Source organism: Cervus canadensis, chromosome 21 (genome assembly GCF_019320065.1).
Source record: "Cervus canadensis isolate Bull #8, Minnesota chromosome 21, ASM1932006v1, whole genome shotgun sequence".
In the NCBI taxonomy this organism is placed as follows: domain Eukaryota; kingdom Metazoa; phylum Chordata; class Mammalia; order Artiodactyla; family Cervidae; genus Cervus; species Cervus canadensis.
This window is the reverse complement of record NC_057406.1, coordinates 19,193,116-19,211,180: the sequence shown is the minus strand read 5'-3', so window position 1 is coordinate 19,211,180 and position 18,065 is coordinate 19,193,116. Positions and strand designations below refer to the sequence as shown.

At 40.0% G+C, this 18,065-nt stretch overlaps 1 protein-coding gene and 1 pseudogene across 4 annotated transcripts in view; one reads left to right on the top strand and one right to left on the bottom strand.

Annotated features, from left to right (window-relative positions):
- Positions 1-1,881: 1,881 nt before the first annotated feature.
- The window catches only part of LOC122423220 (C-type lectin domain family 2 member D11-like), a 28,982-nt gene continuing 12,798 nt past the window's right edge, over positions 1,882-18,065 (top strand). Inside the window, exons 1-3 of one of the 4 annotated variants that reach the window (XM_043439986.1) lie at positions 1,888-2,027; positions 6,975-8,659; positions 14,398-14,531. In XM_043439986.1, coding sequence (XP_043295921.1) covers positions 14,456-14,531 — 76 coding nt within the window. In that variant the 5' untranslated portion in view covers positions 1,888-2,027; positions 6,975-8,659; positions 14,398-14,455. Of the gene's footprint in view, positions 2,028-6,974; positions 8,660-12,844; positions 12,980-13,173; positions 13,310-14,397; positions 14,532-18,065 lie in introns of those variants that run through there. The other 3 variants (XM_043439988.1, XM_043439989.1, XM_043439987.1) reach the window with 3 other exon arrangements.
- LOC122423226 lies at positions 11,929-12,604 on the bottom strand (annotated as a pseudogene).

The following is an 18,065-nucleotide window of genomic DNA, read 5'->3' as shown; positions in this document are numbered from 1 at the left end:
ATACTCAAATGTGATTAATGACTATCCTATTGCACAGCAGTTCTAAAGGCTTCCCTTGTGGCTCAGCCGGTAAAGAATCCGCCTGCAATGCGGGAGACCTGGATTCAATCCCTGGGTTGGGAAGACCCCTGGAAAGCCAACCCACTGCAGTATTCTGGCCTAGAGAATTCCATGGACTATATGGTCAGTGGGGCCGCAAAGAGTCGGATACGATAGAGTAACTTTCGCTTCACTTCACTTCTAAAGGTATGGTTTGGATCTAGACCTTAAACCACTTAGAGAAGAATTTTTTCACCACCATTTTTTACCACCAATGTCAGGAGTGGAGTAGCAAAATCAACACATATTTGAAAACAAATTCTTGTTCACATCTTGTGAAAAAGTGTACAGTTATAGATGGTAGACAATGATCAGATATTTATTTGTTGTGTTTACACAAATGAGTACCTGAACAAGGATTCAAGGATTCATTTCAAAAGATCTGATGCTTGTGGTCATTCAGAAGACATTATGTTAGAAAAGCTATAAACATGCAGTGCAAGAATAAAGCCTCGGCAAAAATTCTAACTGGGGAAAAACTATGGTAGAAGTGTAATTCATGGTTACAAGGATGGGCTTTGAAAATGAACAAGAGAGTGTGAGCCTTGGTTGGCCACCGGTAGCTGTGTGATACTGGCAAGTTACATAGACTCTGTGAGATTCATTCATTTTACTACTAAAGTGAAATGAATACTAATAATAGTTTAATAACCTTTAGGATACAGTGACTTGGACAATATATACACTATAAATGTAAAATTTCATATAATTAACGGCTTGTTGTGTGTCTTAAGCATACAATTATACAGAGTCAAAGAGATGTAAATATTAAAAAAAAGAGCATCCTTGGTATGCAGGAGAAATTACTTTGCTAGCAAACAAGTAAACAGATCTCCAGTATTTCCAAATGCATAAGAATGGAAATATGCAACAGTTTATTTACAAGTGCCTGTGAATATAAGTTTATACCACTGAGAGGCAGTATACCATTAGATTAAACAGGACTTTAGCACAGAAACAGTCTTGCCTGGAGAATCCCATGCACAGAGGGGCCTGGTGGGCTACAGACCACTGGGTCGCAAAGAGTCAGACAGGACTGAGAGACTTTACTTTCACTTTCTTTCACTTTTTAGCACAGAAACAAATTTGTGTACAAATCTCAGCTATTTTATTCAGTGATTCTGTGAATTCAACCAGATATGGTAACTTTTTTTTTTCTTCCAGATATGGTAACCTTTTTAAAGCTCAACATTCGGAAAACTCAGATAATGGCATCTGGTCCCATCACTTCATGGCAAATAGACAGGGAAACAGTGGCTGACTTTATTCTTCTGGGCTCCAAAATCACTGCAGATGGTAATTGCAGCCATGAAATTAAAAGATGCTTACTCCTTGGAAGGAAAGTTATCACCAACCTAGACAGCATATTAAAAAGCAGAGACATTACTTTGCCAACAAAGGTCTGTCTAGTCAAGGCTATGGTTTTTCCAGCAGTCATGTATGGATGTGAGAGTTGGACTATAAAGAAAGCTGAGAACTGAAGAATTGATGCTTTTGAACTGTGATGATGGAGAAGACTCTTGAGAGTCCCTTGGACTGCAAGGAGATCCAACCAGTCCATCCTAAAGGAAAACAGTCCTGAATATTCATTGAAAGGACTGATGTTGAAGCTGAAACTCCAATACTTTGGCCACCTGATGCGAAGAGCTGACTCATTGGAAAAGACCCATATGCTGGGAAAGATTGAAGGCAGGAGGAGAAGGGAACGACAGAGGATGAGGTGGTTAGATGGCATCACCTACACAATGGACATGAGTTTGAGTAAACTCTGGGAGTTGGTGACGGACAGGGAGGCCTGGCATGCTGAGGTTCACGGGGTCACAAAGAGCCGGACACAACTGAGCCACTGAACTGAACTGAACCTTTTTAAGTCAAATATAAAGTAGAAATAATGATGTCTGTCTTGACTGCATCACATTATGCTTGTGGTAAGGCATCTTCAATTTTATTAATAACATATTATACATATGTATTCATCCAGCCCATCATTTTGTATGATGTACTCTGCATGTAAGTTAAATAAGCTGGTGTCAATATACAGCCTTGACATATTTCTTTCCCAGTTTTGAACCAGTCCATTATTCCATGTCCAGCTCTAACTGTTGCTTCTTGACCAGCTTCTCAGGAGGCAGGTAAGGTGGTCTGGTACTCCCATCTCTTTAAGAATTTTCCACAGTTTGTTGTGATTCACACAGTCAAAGGCTTTAGCTTAGTCAACAAAGCAGAAGTAGATGTTTTCCTGGAACTCCCTTGCTTTCTCCACGATCTAACAGATACTAGAAATTTGATGTCTTCCTCTGCCTCTTCAAAACCCAGTTTGTACAACTTGCAGTTTTCCATTCATGTACTGCTGAAGCTTAGCTTGAAAAATTTTGAGCATTACCTTGTTAGCATGTGAAATGAACTCTATTGTACAGTAGTTTGAACATTCTTTGGCACTGCCCTTCTTTGGGAGTGGAATGAAAACTGACCTTTTGCAGTCCTGTCTGTGGCCACTGCTGAGTTTTCTGCTGACATAGTGAGTGAAGCAGTTTAACAGCATCATCTTTTAGGATTTGAAATAACTCAACTGGAATTCTGTCACCTTCGCTACCTTTGTTCATAGTAATGCTTCCTAAGGCCCACTTCACTTCACACTCCAGAATGCCTGGCTTTAGGTGACTGGCCACATCATTGTGGTTGTCCAGGCCATTAATCCAGGTCATTTTTTGTACAGTTCTTCTGTGTATTCTTGTCACCTCTTCTTAATCTCTTCTGTTTCTGTTAGGTCCTTGCTGTTTCTGTCCTTTATCGTGCCCATTCTTGCCTACAGTGTTCCCTTGATAGCTCCAGTCTTCTTGAAGAGATCTTTAGTCTTTTCCATTCTACTCTATTTCAGTATGGGTATGCATTTTATTAATATAGAAACCTTTTTAATAATATTTCAAAATCTTTTATGGATCAAGAAATTTTGGACCAAGCAAATCTCCTTCGAAGAATTTATCATAAGGAAATAAATGGATTCCTATATGATACTCGTTTCAAAAATATTTAAAATAGTAAAATAATTATAGACAACTTTAATGTCTCTATATATGAGCTAGGTTAAATTATGGTACATTTATACTATACACTTAGAGAAGGAAACAGTAACCCATTCCAGTATTCTTACCTGAAAAATCCCATGGACAGAGAAGCCTGGGGGGCTACTAAACAATACTACTGAAAACAATTCAGACATTAAAAACAATAATGTAGTGCTACAAATATTGCTATAACGATCAAAATTTTTTTTTTTAATTTTATATTGGAGTATAGCCAACTGACCATGTTTTGATAGTTTCAGATGCACAGCAAAGGGACTCAGCCATACACATGCATGTATCCATTTACCTCCAAACTCCCCTCCCTTCCAGGCTACCATATAACACTGAGCAAAGTTTACTGTGCTATATAGTAGGTCCTTGTCAGTTATCCATTTTAAAAATAGCAGTGTGTACATGTCGATCCCAAACTCCCTAACTATTCCTCCCCACATCCTTCCCCATGGCAACCATATATTTATTCTCTAGGTCTGTGGGTCTCTTTTGTAAATAAGTACATTCATATCATTTCTTTTTAGATTCTGTATATAAGGGATGCCAAAAAAATATTTCTGCTTCTCTGTCTGACTTACTTCACTCAGTATGACAATCTCTAGGTCCATCCATTTTGCTGCAAATGGTATCTTGTTCTTTTTAACAGTAAGTAATATTCCACTGTGTATATGTATGACATCCTCCTTATCCATGCCTCTGTCAATGTACATTTATGTTGCTTCCTTGTCTTGGCTATTGTTAACAGTGCTGCAGTGAACATTGGGATGCATGCATCTTTTAGGATCATGTTTTTCTCTGGATACATGCCCAGGACTGGAATTGCAGAATCATATGGTAGTTCTGTTTTTAGTTTTTGAAGGCATCTCCATACTGTTCTTCATAGTGGCTATACCAATTTACATTTTCACCAACAGTGTAGGTGGATTCCCTTCTCTTCACTCTCTAGCATATATTATTTGGAGTTTTTGATGACAGCCATTTTCACTGGCATGAGGTGATATCTCATTGCAGTTTGTTTTACATTTCTCTAGTTATTAGAGATGTTGAACATCTTTTCATGTGTCTCTTGGCTATCCGTGTATCTTCTTTGGAGAAATATATATTTAGGTCTTCTGCTGATTTTGTTATTACGTTGTTTTGATGATATGAAGTTGTTTGAAATTTTTGGAGACTTAATTCCTTGTCAGTCATATTGCTGGGTAATATTTTCTCCCAATCTGTGAGTTCTCCTAGTCTTTCTAAACTTTGTTTATGGTTTTCTTTGCTGTGCAAAAGCTTTTGAGTTTAATGAGGTATCATTTGTTTATTTTGGTTTTAGCTTCCATTATTCTGCAAGATGGATTGAAAGAGATATTGCTTCAATTTATGTCAGGGAATGTTCTCCCTATGTTTTCCTGTAGGAGTTTTATTGCTTGCCATTTCACAATTAGGTCTTCAACCCATTTTGAGGTTATTTTTGTGTATGGTGTTAGGGCATAATCTACTTTCATTTTTTTGCATGTTGCTGCCCAATGTTTTCAACAGTTGAAGATACTGTCTTTCCACCATTGTGTAGGCTTGCCTCTTTTGTCATAGATTAATTGACCATAGGTGAGTGGGTTTATTTATGGGCTTTCTATCCTCTTCCATTAATCTGTATGTCTATTTTGTGCCAGTATCATACTGTTTTGAAGACTATAGCTTTGCCCTATTTTCTGTAGTTAAGGAGAGTGATTCTTCCAGCTCTGTTTTTCTTTCTCAAGATTTGGCTATTCAGGGTCTTATGTGTTTCCATGCAAATTGTAAAAATTTTTGTTCTAATTCTGTGAAAAATGTTCTTGGTAATTTGATAATGATTACATGAAATCTGTTTGTTTAGGGTAGTATTGTCACTTTCACAATATTGATTCTTCCAATCCAAGGACATGTTATATCTCTTCCTCTGTTTGTGTCACCTGTGATTACTCTCATTAGTATCTTTTGGTTTTCTGAGGACAGGCCTTTTGGCTCTTAGGTAGATTTATTCCTAGGTATTTTATTCTTTTTGCTGCAATGGTAAATGGAATTATTTCTTGGATTTTTCTTTCATAATCTTCTGTTGTTAGTATAAATGAATGCAAGAGATTTCTGTGTATTAATTATATATCCTGAAACATTACTAAATTCATTCATTACCACTAGTGGTTTTCTGGTGGCATCTTTAGGATTTTCTATGTATACTATCTTGTCATCTGCAAACAGTGACTGTTTTCTTTCTCTTCCAGTTTGGATACTTTGTCTTGTTTCTGATCTTACAGGAAAGGCTTTCAGGTTTTAACTATTGAGAATGACGTTTGCTGTGGGTTTGTTGTATGTGACCTTTATTATATTGAGGTAGGTTTCCTCTCCCCATCTTCTGGAAAGTTTCTTTAATCATAAATGGGTATCAAATTTTGTCAAAAACTTTTCCTGCATCTTTTGAGATGATCATAAGGTTTTTATCCTTCAATTTGTTAATATGATATATCACATTAATTTATTTGCATATATTGAAGAATCCTTGCCTCCCTGAGCTAAATCCTACTTGATCATGGTATATGATCCTTTTAGTGCATTGTTGGATTCAGTTTGCTAGTATTTTGTGGAGGATTTTAGCATCTATGTTCATCAGTGTTATTGGCCTATAATTTTCTTTTTTGAAATACCTTTGTCTGGTTTTGGCATCATGATGATGGTGGTTTCTTAGAATGAGCTTGAGAGTGTTCTTCCCTCTGCAAATTTTTGGAAGAGTTTGAGAAGGATGGATGTTAGCTCTTTGCTACATTATTATTATCTGAAGTCTATTGTCTAGGGTTCACTCTTTGTGTTGTGTATGCTACAGATGTTGAAAAATGTATAGTGACTTGAATCTATCATTGCAGTATCATATAGCATAGTTTCACTGCCTTAACAGTCCCCTGGGCTCCACCTTTTCGTCCCTTTCAACCTCTCCACCTTGGCCCTTCAGACAGATCTTTTCACTGTCTCCATAGTTTTGCCTTTTCCTGAATTTGGAAAGATACGTTGTTGAAATTTACAGTATGTAGCCTTTTCAGATTGACTTCTTTCACATAGTAACCTGCATTAAAGGTACTTTCATGTTTTTCTTGACTTAATAGCTTCTTTGTTAAGTCCCAGACTATTATGCCATTGTTTGGAGAGTCTAAAGTGTGTTTAGTCACTTATATATTGACAGGCATCTTGGCTGCTTCTAAGTTTTGGCAATCATGAATACAACTGCTATAAACATACCTGTGCATATTTTGCAAAAACATTAGTTTTCAAATTATTTGTGTAATTTTTGGATCATATGATGAGTATATGATCAAAAAGTGAGATTTTTGGATCACATGAGGAATATAATAATGTCTTAAGAAACTGCCAAACTGTCTTCTAAAGAGTCATCTGCTTTTTATTATCACCACTTGGTGAAACTTCTAAATCATTTCAAGGACTGAAATAATTCACTAGGAAAAAAAAAAAAAAAGTTCAAAGACCACTTTCTGCAGTTACTGTCTTGTTTTAAGAATATGTTTGTAAACTCTATTCCAACTGAACCAATCTCACCGTGGACAGATCCTTAGCTTTGAAATCTGATCATCCCAAGAAAGGGTGATAGAAACAGGTGATGACATATTCAAGATCATTTAAAAATTAAAATGAAATAACTATGGTTTACACATTCAAAATGGAGCCAGGTCAGACATGTTCTTATATCTCTGATCATTTAAACTTTAGGAACTATATCAAACTCAAAAATACCACCAGCATTTTTTTTTTTTTTTTGGACATGCCCTGCAGCATGCAGATGGAACTTGCGCCCCATGAAGTAGAAGCTTGGAATCTTAACCACTGGACCACCAGGGAAGATCCCAACCATTTTCAGAACAATATCTGCAAGCTGAAGGCCAGCTGCAAACATAGTTTCAAAGTACCCCTTCCCCTATCTGCAACTATGTAACCATTTTGAACTCCAATCAATTCTTACTTAAAGAAGCACCCTTATTTCTTGCCAACTTCAATCCTAATTCTTGACAATTTATGGAACATAAATTGTAGTTTGGGCTTTTATAAATTTCCCCTATTTTGTAAATCAGGAGTACCTTTCAATTATTTTGTTTTTTGTTTTTGTTTTTGTTTTTTTCTTTCAATTATTTTGAACTGTGCCTTCTGAGAGATAACACTCCTTACAAACCACAAATCAAGTCTTCTGAGTATGAGTGTGTCCTCAACCAGAGTTTCTTTCCTCAGAAGTCTTTGTTACCTCAGGTTGAACCTCAGAGACAAAGCCTTGTCCACATCTCTGCTAGGCCAAGGCGATTGCCAGGCTGTGACACCTTCTGCAGACTTTCTTTTGCTCTGCCAGGAAGGCACCCAGTGTGGCAGACAGCCTGAGTAAAGGTTCGTTCTCTTAGATCCACCATTAGTCTACCAGCCCCCATCAGGCACTTGGCAGTTTGAAGAGGAGCCAAAGACCAGCAACCTTCAGGCATCCTGTTTACGCCTGTTCTGACTTCTTCTTTTGCCTTGAAGCCCTGAGAAATAACAGGAAGCAGAACTGGATTAAAACAAAGCTGGTAAAAAAAAAAATCTATAAATAAAACAAAGCCAGTATGTGACATCCAGACTGAGGGGTACCTAGTGTCATCTGGTTTACGATCAGCGCTTGTTTTCTAGTCCCTGCATCTGGTGCCTCCCCCAACTCTGGGCAGAAGACTGAGGCCTAGAAGTGAGAGACTCTCCAGGAGATGCCGTGGATGGTGAGATGTGTGTGTGAGGACTCAGGAAACCAGAGGGCGTGGCGGCAGCAGCAGTGTTTGCAGTCCTGAGACCAGCAAACCCCTTCGGCCAGCGGCAGGTCACACTGAAGAGGAACGGCCACCAGGAGAGCCAAGGAGAGGATGAAGAAACCGCCTTCCCTGGTTTCACTCGGCCATGACTGAAGCCAAGTCCCTGTGTTCTTGTCTTTTGAAGTAGAATGCCAGCTCAAGAGTCAGTCATCAGGAAATATGAAGATGCAGAAACAAAGACTAGTTGTTGGGCTGGGGAATTGGTAGCAGATTAGATTATAATTCTGCCATATGGCTGAATCACTGAACTCCAAGTTCTCTGAAAGATATAGACAAAGGCCTGACACACATTCCTAAGCTGTTTTAACAGGAGTGGATCCTCTCCAGATGAAAACTGCTGACCGTCAGGACACTGATCCTAGACTGGTTGAGACCAGAAGACTGAAGATGCTTGAAACTTCACCTTGATGCCAACCAATCTGAGAATTGTCCTTGCCCTGCTCCTTGAACACTATAAAACTCCTCGTGACCACACAGTCTTGAGGGCATTAGCCTGCTCTGGCCCCCTTTGCCTGGAAAAGAAATAACGGCTATTCTTTTGTACTTCACCCAAAACGGTCTCCATGTTTCTACTTGGCATCGGTGAACAGAGGCCAAGTTTTGGCAACATGACCTCACCAGGGCTTTGTTTTCAATGTGAGTATCTGAACTAGTTACCTGTAACTAACTAAGTATGTAACACAGCTGCTGCAATAAATAACCTCCTCAATTTCACTGATAGCATAGTATATATTTACTTACCTCTTACGCAGGTATGAGTATCTGGCCTGGACAGGCGATTTGGAAAAATATAACCTGGTTTCTCCCCAGAGAGCTGAGCCCCTAAGTTGCCCTCTTCATGGGAGTTTGCAGAATGTTAGCAGGTGACTGGGTGATTCCTTAGGACAGGCCCTGTGGTCTGGGGATTAAGGGTTTTGAAAAGCTGGGAGAGGGTGGCCAGTGTTCCTAGTGAGCTGGTTTGGGACATTGCCCCCCATTTTTCTCAATCTGCCCTGTCCCCCAGGAATGGCATCTTAATTGGAAACTAGAGATCCCTCTGGAACTGGCCTGAATCCCCCTCTTTTCCAGGAACACAAATGTCTAATGTTCTTGGGCAAACTTCTCTTTAAGCTTGGTTTGAATGTCCTCAAGGTCTCTCTGGCAAAATAAATGTGTTTTAAAAAGAAGTTCCCTTCTCAGTGTCATCCAGGTTAAGCGAGCTTGGTTAAGTGTTAAGTGTTGTGAGTGTGGTTCTGTTAAACTGGCCTGAGGTGATCTTCTGGAGGAGCTTCTCTGGTTCCTTTAATTTGGAATGAAGAATCTTCATTCTGTTGGGGATCTTCCATCTGTTGGGGATTTAGTTCTATAAAGAGCTTGAAGATATTTTATTTATATATATTTATTTATATACATATATGAAGACATTTTATTTATATATATATATGCCTCGAGGTAGAACCAGGATCCTGCCCCAAGCCTGCTCTACTGTTTCTTGGCTGCTCCTCCTCCCTTGTCTTTTGTCCCTTTCCTTCCCTGATTAGCACCTGTTCTAATCTGCTGTTTAGAACTCAAGGGAAAAATTGAGAAAGTAACACTGATATATATATATATCTACTATCATGTGTAAAACAGATAGCTAGTGGGAATGTGCTATATAAAACAGGGAGCCTAGCCCCTTGCTCTGTAATGACCTAGAGGGGTGTAATGTGGGGAGGAGGGGAGGGAGCTCAAGAGGGAGTGGATATGTATATATATAGTTATGTCTGATTCCCATTGTTGGCAGAAACCAACACAACATGGTAAAACCATGATAAAACAAGTATCCTCCAATTAAAAAATAAATAATAAAAAGAACTACCATAGGAAAATGTAAAAAGTTATTTAAAAAAGAACACAAGGAAGATCTTAGGACTGGAGTCTATAACCTGCAAACAAGAAATGCGGGACAGAAAGACTTCCCTATCCAGGAGCCCCACAGGGTCCTGCTCGGCTTCATTCCTGGGCCTGTTTTTTTTTTTTTTTTTTTTTTTTGGCTCACTTTCTCCACATCAGGGGTCATACTTCTCTGCTTCTGTGCAATCTTTGCACTCCAGAGATTGTGAGTTTTTTACCTTTGGATGTTGGGTATTTTTGCCTTTCTCTAAATATTCTTAAACTTGTTCCGAGTGAAGCTAAATTATTTGGAAGCAGTTCTGTCCTTTTGGTTCTTCCTTTTAAGATTTGTGTAAAGGAAAAATCCACAGTTCTTCCTCACTGGTATTTCTTTCCCGCGAATCTCCGTTATTATGCACACAGACCTTTTCACTTCTGACACTTCTGGACACCAAGTGCACAAGACTTTCCTACTAAAAAAATGACTCTCTGTGACACTAGTCTGGCATCCCACAATTTAGCTCACTTCTAACACTATCAATGTGGAGACAGCGTCAGATCCCACCCCCAACCCCTACTTCAAGATGCTAATGAAAGTGGCAGGACCCAGGTTACAGCAACTTCTGTTCAATTTGACTACAAATCAAAGAGATTATGACCCCTCCTCGATTTTGATTAATTTGCCAGAGTGGCTCATAGAGCTCAGGGGAACACTAGTGTTTACCAGTTTATAAAAGGGTGTGATAAAAGATACAGACAAACCACCAGATGTAGAGATTACACAGGGTAAGATCTGGGAGGGTCTTGAAGGTAGGAGCCCACACAATGCCAGCCCTGCACACAAGAAAGACTTTTCTTTGCCAACACGTCCATGCATGCCTCTGCTGTGTACATGTCACATTCTTTCTTTCTGCTGTGCTGTGCTTGGTCACTCAGTGTTGTCACACTCTTTGCAACCCCATGGACTGTAGCCTGCCAGGCTCCTCTGTCCATGGGGATTCTCCAGGCAAGAATACTGGAGTCGGTTTCTGTGCCCTCCTCCAGAGGATCTTCCCTATCCAGGGATTGAACCCAGGTCTCCTGCATTGCAGGTGGATTCTTTACCAGCTGAGCTACCAGGGAAGCCCAAGAATACTGGAGTGGGTAGACTATCCCTTCTCCAGGGGATCTTCCCACCCAGGAATCAAACTGGGGTCTCCTGCATTGCAGGCAGATTCTTTACCAGCTGAGCTACCAAGAAAGTCCCCATATATACCTATTGGAGCTCAAAAATGTAGATTACCCTAATAGAGAGAAATTGTTTCTCATGGGGATAAAAAGAGGTAAAGAGTGGGAGAGAAGAACTCTCTTTCCCCTCCAACCAATTTGTCCTTCCTGAATAAATTCTAATATTACATCTTTTTTTTTTTCCCTCTCTCTCTGAAAACTGACTTTCAACCTTTAGATATGGTTATGAATAAAACATTTTTGATCCAGAGATGTGCATTAAAATACATGTGTGCAGAGAGATATGCTGGGAAATGAAGCTTTCTTTGAGAGGCCATCATTTGCCAGTCGTCATCTGGCTGCTGTGAGACCATTAGAAAGTACAGCATTATCTGCACAAGGCTGGGGCTGCTTCTTCACCACGGGGTAGAAGTATGGGTGCTCCATGGCCTCTTTGGCAGTCAGTCTCTGTTGCTGGTCATATCACAGAAGTTTGTCCAGAAGATCTAGGGCCTCAGGGCTGATAAGACATCTGTTTTCACTATGGATAAAAGTTTTCCAGTGTTTCCATGAATGTTGTCCAAAATATAGTTGAAGTGTAGATCTAGGTCTATGTGATACTTATTCAGATTCCCATGTAGCTCCTCCGTACCCAGAACCTTGTCAATGTGAACAAGCTGGTCATAGTCATCCTGTCCATGAAAGAAGTGCATGCATGCTAAGTCACTTCAGTCATGTCCGATTCTTTGCAGCCCCATGGACTGTAGTCCACCAGGCTTCTCTGTCCATGGAATTCTCCCAGACAAGAATACTGGTGCGGCGGGTTGCCATGCCCTCTTCCAGGGGACCTTCCTGACCCAGAGATCAAACCTCAGTCTCTTACATCTCTTAAATTGGCAGGCAGTTTCTTTACCACTAGCACCACATGAAAGAAGGGCTCCTTTCAAAAGATCATGCTTGCTAACATATAGCCCAAACTCCACATAGCCAAGCTATACTCATATATCTGCTGCTCCAGAAGGTGCTCTGGTCCCATGAAGTACCTGGAGGTCACTTGGACGTTGTACTTCTGGGCAGGATGATAAAGTTCCCCTCCAGACCCCAGCATATCAGTCAGAGTTTTTCTGGTGGTGCTCTTTCATGACATCATGAGGTTTCACACCCCTGTGCATATTCCCTTGATGGGGCAAGTAATTCAGAGCTTTAAGTAGTTATAAAATAAGGATTTTTTTTTTATTAAGGACATATAAAATTGGATATCAAAATCTGTCAGGATATAAGACAGATCTTAAAATCTGTATTATTGATACATTCAAGTACCAGAGCTGGTCTCTCTAACACAGAGTCCTTCATGGTGTTCATCAGCTAAATGATAGTTGTTCCACCAGGAGAGTCCTCCAGAATGTCAACTTCTCCTTTTATCATTTTTTTCTTCCCTGGCTTGAGAATTTTTATAACCACTCTGTCACTGTTGGTGATGTTAACAGCCTCAAATACTTCACTATAATTTCCCCGACCCAGGTTTTCCAACCAACTCGTTTTTGTTGGTCAGGTGCCTGGTCGTGTCCGACTCTTTGTGACCCCCATGAACTGCAGCACACCAGGCTTCCCTGTCCTTCACCATCTCCCAGAGTTTGCTCAGACTCTTGTCCATCCATCCATCCAATGATGCCATCCAACTATCTCATCCTCTGCCACCCCGTTCTCCTCCTGCCTTCAGTCTTATGAGGAAGTGAGTCAGTTCTTCCCATCAGGTGGCCAAATTATTGGAGTTTCAGCTTCAGCATCAGTCCTTTCTATTAATATTCAGGGTTGATTTCTTAAGTTTCGGATTGATTGGTTAGGTCTCCTTGCTGTCCAAGGGAACCAGCTGGTAATCATCTTGCTTACCTCGGCGCAGTAAGTGCTACTCTTACTTCCTAGCCCCTATAGGAAGGCTCTGTATGTCGTTGCCCCTGTACTCACTAATGCTCAGGCTGTTTCTTTCAACTCAGATTCGCCAGCCCGGCAGGCGGGGATGGGGGCGGGGAGGGGGTGGGTGGGGCGCCAAGGGTGCCTGACCCGGCGGGCGGGGGGCGGGCGGCGGGTGGGCGGCCGGCGGGCAGAGGCCGAGGCGGCAGCGTGTAGGCGGAGGTTGAGGCGGCTGCCGTGCGGGAGAGGACGTTCGACTTCGCTGCCGGAGGAGGAGGAGCGCAGCTGGCCCAGGGGCAGGCAGCCACATCAGGCTAGGTTTGCGGGGGGCAGGCGGGCGGGGGGCCCCAAGATCCCCGGCCAAGCTGCCCATTCTTTGGAGCAGCCTGAAGTCAGGCGTGGGAGGCGGCCCTCGGGCTTCAAGCAGCCTCACTGGCTAGGCTCTCAGCCCCGAGTCCTCCCTGGGGCACCAGCAGAGGCAGCTGCGCCGGAAAGGCGCGGGACACGATTTAATCCTTGTAGAAGTGAAGTTGCTCAGTCGTGCCCGACTCTTTGCGACCCCATAGACTGTAGCCTACCAGGCTCCTCCGTCCATGGGATTTTCCAGGCAAGAATACTGGAGTGAGTTGCCACTGCCCATGGCAGGTACCAGTTTGTAGTTGACAGGATTTTTATTTTTCCCTCCATCCTCATATACAAGTGATCAGCAAGCTGCTGGATACCCAAAGGGAGCACCGTACCTCCCTCGAGTTCTCTCTCTGGGCATCTCTCTCTTTTCTGATACTCTGCAGTCTTACCCCTGCGCTTCTCTTGTTCACCTCAGGGAATCTCTTGGCATTTTGTTGGTTTCCCTCTGCTTTGGAAAAGACCCTGATACTGGGGAGGATTGAGGACAACAGGAGAAGGGAAGGACAGAGGGTGAGATGGTTGGGTGGCATCACCAATTCAATGGACCTGAGTTTGAGCAAATTCCAGGAGATTGTGAAGAACTGGGAAGCCTGGTGTGCTGCTGTTATGGGGTTGCAAAAAGTCTGACAGGACTTAGCGTCTGAACAGCAAAAAACCCACCACAACAAAGTTGTCTATGGGCTACAAGCTGGGGCAAGTGAAAGGCTCACTGTCCTTCATTGAAAGGTGCCCAGTGATTGAAAAGGATTTTTTCTTTCTACACATTTTTTAATTTTGGTTTTTTCTTTTTAGTTGATTCAGGCAGGAAAGTAAATCTGGTCCCTGTTACTCGATTTTGATAGGGAACAAAAGTCTGTGGAGTAGATCTTTCTAAGTTAAAAGCACTTTGCATTTTAAATTTAAGGTCTTGTCAACGTTAAATTTAAAGGTCTTGTCAATTTCACCCATCTTGTTGCTGCTTACTCATTGAATGAGAGTTTTCTGCTTTCACTTCTCAGTTCCTGTTTTTGCAACCCCCTGAAAACCAGTGCTGGATGCTCTTGATTAAGTAGAAACATGACTCTGATGGAGACTTCGAAAATGTTGCTGAGAGATCCTACCTCCAGAGAAAATGTGGAAGAGGGGCAATCTGGTAAGTGAAAATTGATAAACTTTGACAAAACAAAATGAGGGTTGGGGGAGGAGGAGCTCTTATACCACCGGCCACTGACAGGACAGAAATTGCACTTCAGGAATATCAGTACTTCACAGTTAACCTCCCTAGAAGGAGATATGTTTTGAGCAACTAGAGGTGAGTGAGAGGACAAGTGTGTAATTGTCACATCAGGTGTTTTCTTACTGGCATGTTGCTTAAATATTTCTGCACAGATTTAGGTTACAGAATTTTAAGAAAAAAATGTTCTCTGGATTTATTTTATTAATCCTCATATTTTCCCCAGGTTGTGGGTGATTTTCATTCTGGCAAGTCACATTATGATATTAAATAACAGATGATTATATTCCAGAGGTGATGGCAAACAGATACCAACAATTTTGTAATACATATCCTAATAAAAGTTGCCCATACCTACTGTGTAGCACGGGGTACTCTGCTCAATATTATGTAACAAACTAAATAGGAAAAGAATTTGAATAAGAATAGATTCTGTATATGTTAAAAAGAAATGAACCATGACACCTATTCTGTAGTCTGATTAAATGTAGTAGTGAGATATTTAGAACCTGTTATTTGTTATTTGCTACAAATACAGATTGTATTTAAACCCTGCTTTCAGGACTTCATTGTCTCAGGGACAGACAAATGAATTTACTATCATTTGATGTGATCTGTGCTACAATGTATTTAATGAAACCTAGGGAGTTGGTGATGGCTGCTACTTCTGAAGTTACTTTTGACCTGGGCCTTGAATGATGGTATCACATTTTCTGGAGGATTAGGAGTAAAAGTCAAAATTTCTTTTTTTTTAATTTTAAGTAAATACAAAAGTATGTTTTCTTTCCATTGGGCTCAAAAGTGCCCTGCAGAGTTTCCTCTTGGAATTAAGGGTAAATGTGATTTTCAGTGATATCATTAAGTGTTTCAGCTAAAATCTATTGAGGCTCATTTATGTGTCCAGATAATTTTCTTTGTCTTTCCCTCTGTCTCTTTCCCTCTTTATGTCTCTTTCTCTCTCTCACGAAGTCTAGTATACTTCTGTATCTATATATAGTGTTATTTATATATATCAGTTCAGTTCAGTTGCTCAGTCGTGTCTGACTCTTTGCGACCCCATGAACCACAACTCGCCAGGCCTACCTGTCCGTCACCAACTCCCGGAGTTTACCCAAACTCATGTCCATTGAGTTGGTAATGACACCCAGCCATCTCATCCTCTGTTGTCCCCTTGTCCTCCTACCCTCAATCTTTCCCAGCATCAGGGTCTTTTCAAATGAGTCAGCTCTTCGCATCAGGTGGCCAAAGTACTGGAGTTTCAGCTTCAGCATCAGTCCTTCCAATGAACACCCAGGACTGATCTCCTTTAGGATGGACTGGTTGGATCTCCTTGCAGTCCAAGGGACTCTGAAGAGTTTTCTCCAACACCACAGTTCAAAAGCATCAATTCTTCTCTGCTCAGCTTTCTTTATAGTCCAGCTCTCACATCCATATATGACTACTGGAAAAAGCATTAGCCATTTAAGATCCACTATGATCAAAGGACCAGAGAATGAAAATAAGAGAGAGATATAATAACAGAAGTATACTATATATATATATATATATAGTATATACACTTATATATATACTATAATAGTTTATATACTGTAATATATACTATATTATATACTATAATATAGATAATAGTTTATATACATTATACTTCTTTGTGTATATACAAATACACAGAGTATATATTGTGTATATATATAGTGTATATATATATATAGTATATATATTATATAGATAGTATATATATGCATGTATATATACACATGTATGTATGTATATATGCATACATATATGTATGTGTATATGTATATATGCATACATATATGTATGGGTGTATGTATATATGCATACATATATGTATGGGTGTATATGCATAAGTATTGTGTATATTTATGTATATATATAAACTATATATGTATAGTATATATATAAAATACTATATATACTATACATATATAAAATCTATATTGTACTATAATATAGTATGTATATTATATACTCTATATGTACTATATATATGTACTGTATACTATATAGATTATATATACTACAATAGTTTACATACTATAATATACTACAATTTTCATTCTCTGGTCCTTTGATTATAGTGGATCTTAAATGGCTAAGCTTTATATCATCCTTTTTAGAGTCGTTGCAAAGTAGTTTATATAATATCTTACCAGACATTGTCAGTAGTGATATAAAAATATGAACGTCTTTTAAATTTAACCATTTTAGTTAAACAGTTTTGATTTAATGAGAGCATCAGAGTATTAATGTAACATAGTGATTGATTATTAAAAGTATTTATTGAAATATAGTACCTATCTGGTTAATGTTATTATCAATATCAATGCATTAAAAAAAAATTGTAACCTCCTATCACTTTCCCCTGATGTTAGTTGAGAATTAATTTCTTACTGTTCTCTAAAGAGACTTTTATTTAATAAAGCCATGAATAATTATTGACAAAAAAGTAAAGGTTAACTGCAAAAACTAGGACTATTGGTGAAACTGTTTGGTGTCATGACAGGGGCTCCAAAGAGCTCCGGTACCACAGTTCTTTATCTTTGAGCCCAGAAAGAATTCAGTGAGAGGCAAAGTGATAAATAAGTGAAAGTCGCTCAGTCGTGTCGGACGCTTTGCGACCCTGTGGACAGTAGCCTGCCAGGCTCCTCTGTCCATGGAATTCTCCAGACCAGAATACTGGAGTAGGTAGCCGATCTCTTCTCCAGGAGATATTCCCAACCCAGTGATCGAACCCAGGTCTTCCATATTGCAGGCAGATTCTTGACCACCTGAGTCACTAGGGAAGCCCTGGTGATAGATAAGAAGTGATTTATTAGAATAGAACACTTGTGAGGCTTTCAAGTGGGTGGGCAGTGTCTTCCTGCCCTGCAGAACTTACTGGGCTACAGTCAAAGGAAAAGTAGGTGGGGGAGAAGACCTTCTTTGTCTTTCCTGAGTACATGTCATGCTTCCATCATCAGCTCCTCTCTGTTTTTCTGTGAGATAATTTCTAACACCATTTTTCAAACTAGACATTTGAAGGTTATTGTGTTCAGAGTGTAATATAAAAGCCCCATGAATTTAGAGGGAGATAGGAAGAGGACACACCACAGGAGAGTATAAGGGAGGAAGACATTTTCCTCTGCTCTTCTGGTTTAAGAATTAAATTGACATGAGACAGATAACAAATAAAAATCAAACAAAACTTTGCAGACTGATGGAATATATGCACCTTAATGTTGATAGTTACCTTTTATTCGATGAGAATTCTTAGGGCTTCAAGGCTGGGAGACAATGTCTCATGTAACCCCATAAAAACTGCTCTGAGGAGAGGGGGGAGGAGTCAGATTATGTCTGTCAAAGTTTGGAACAAGGGGCAGGTAATCTGAACATCAAAACATTATTGTGATTTAAGGAAAACCAGATATCCCAAGTTAAGGAATATAGTGA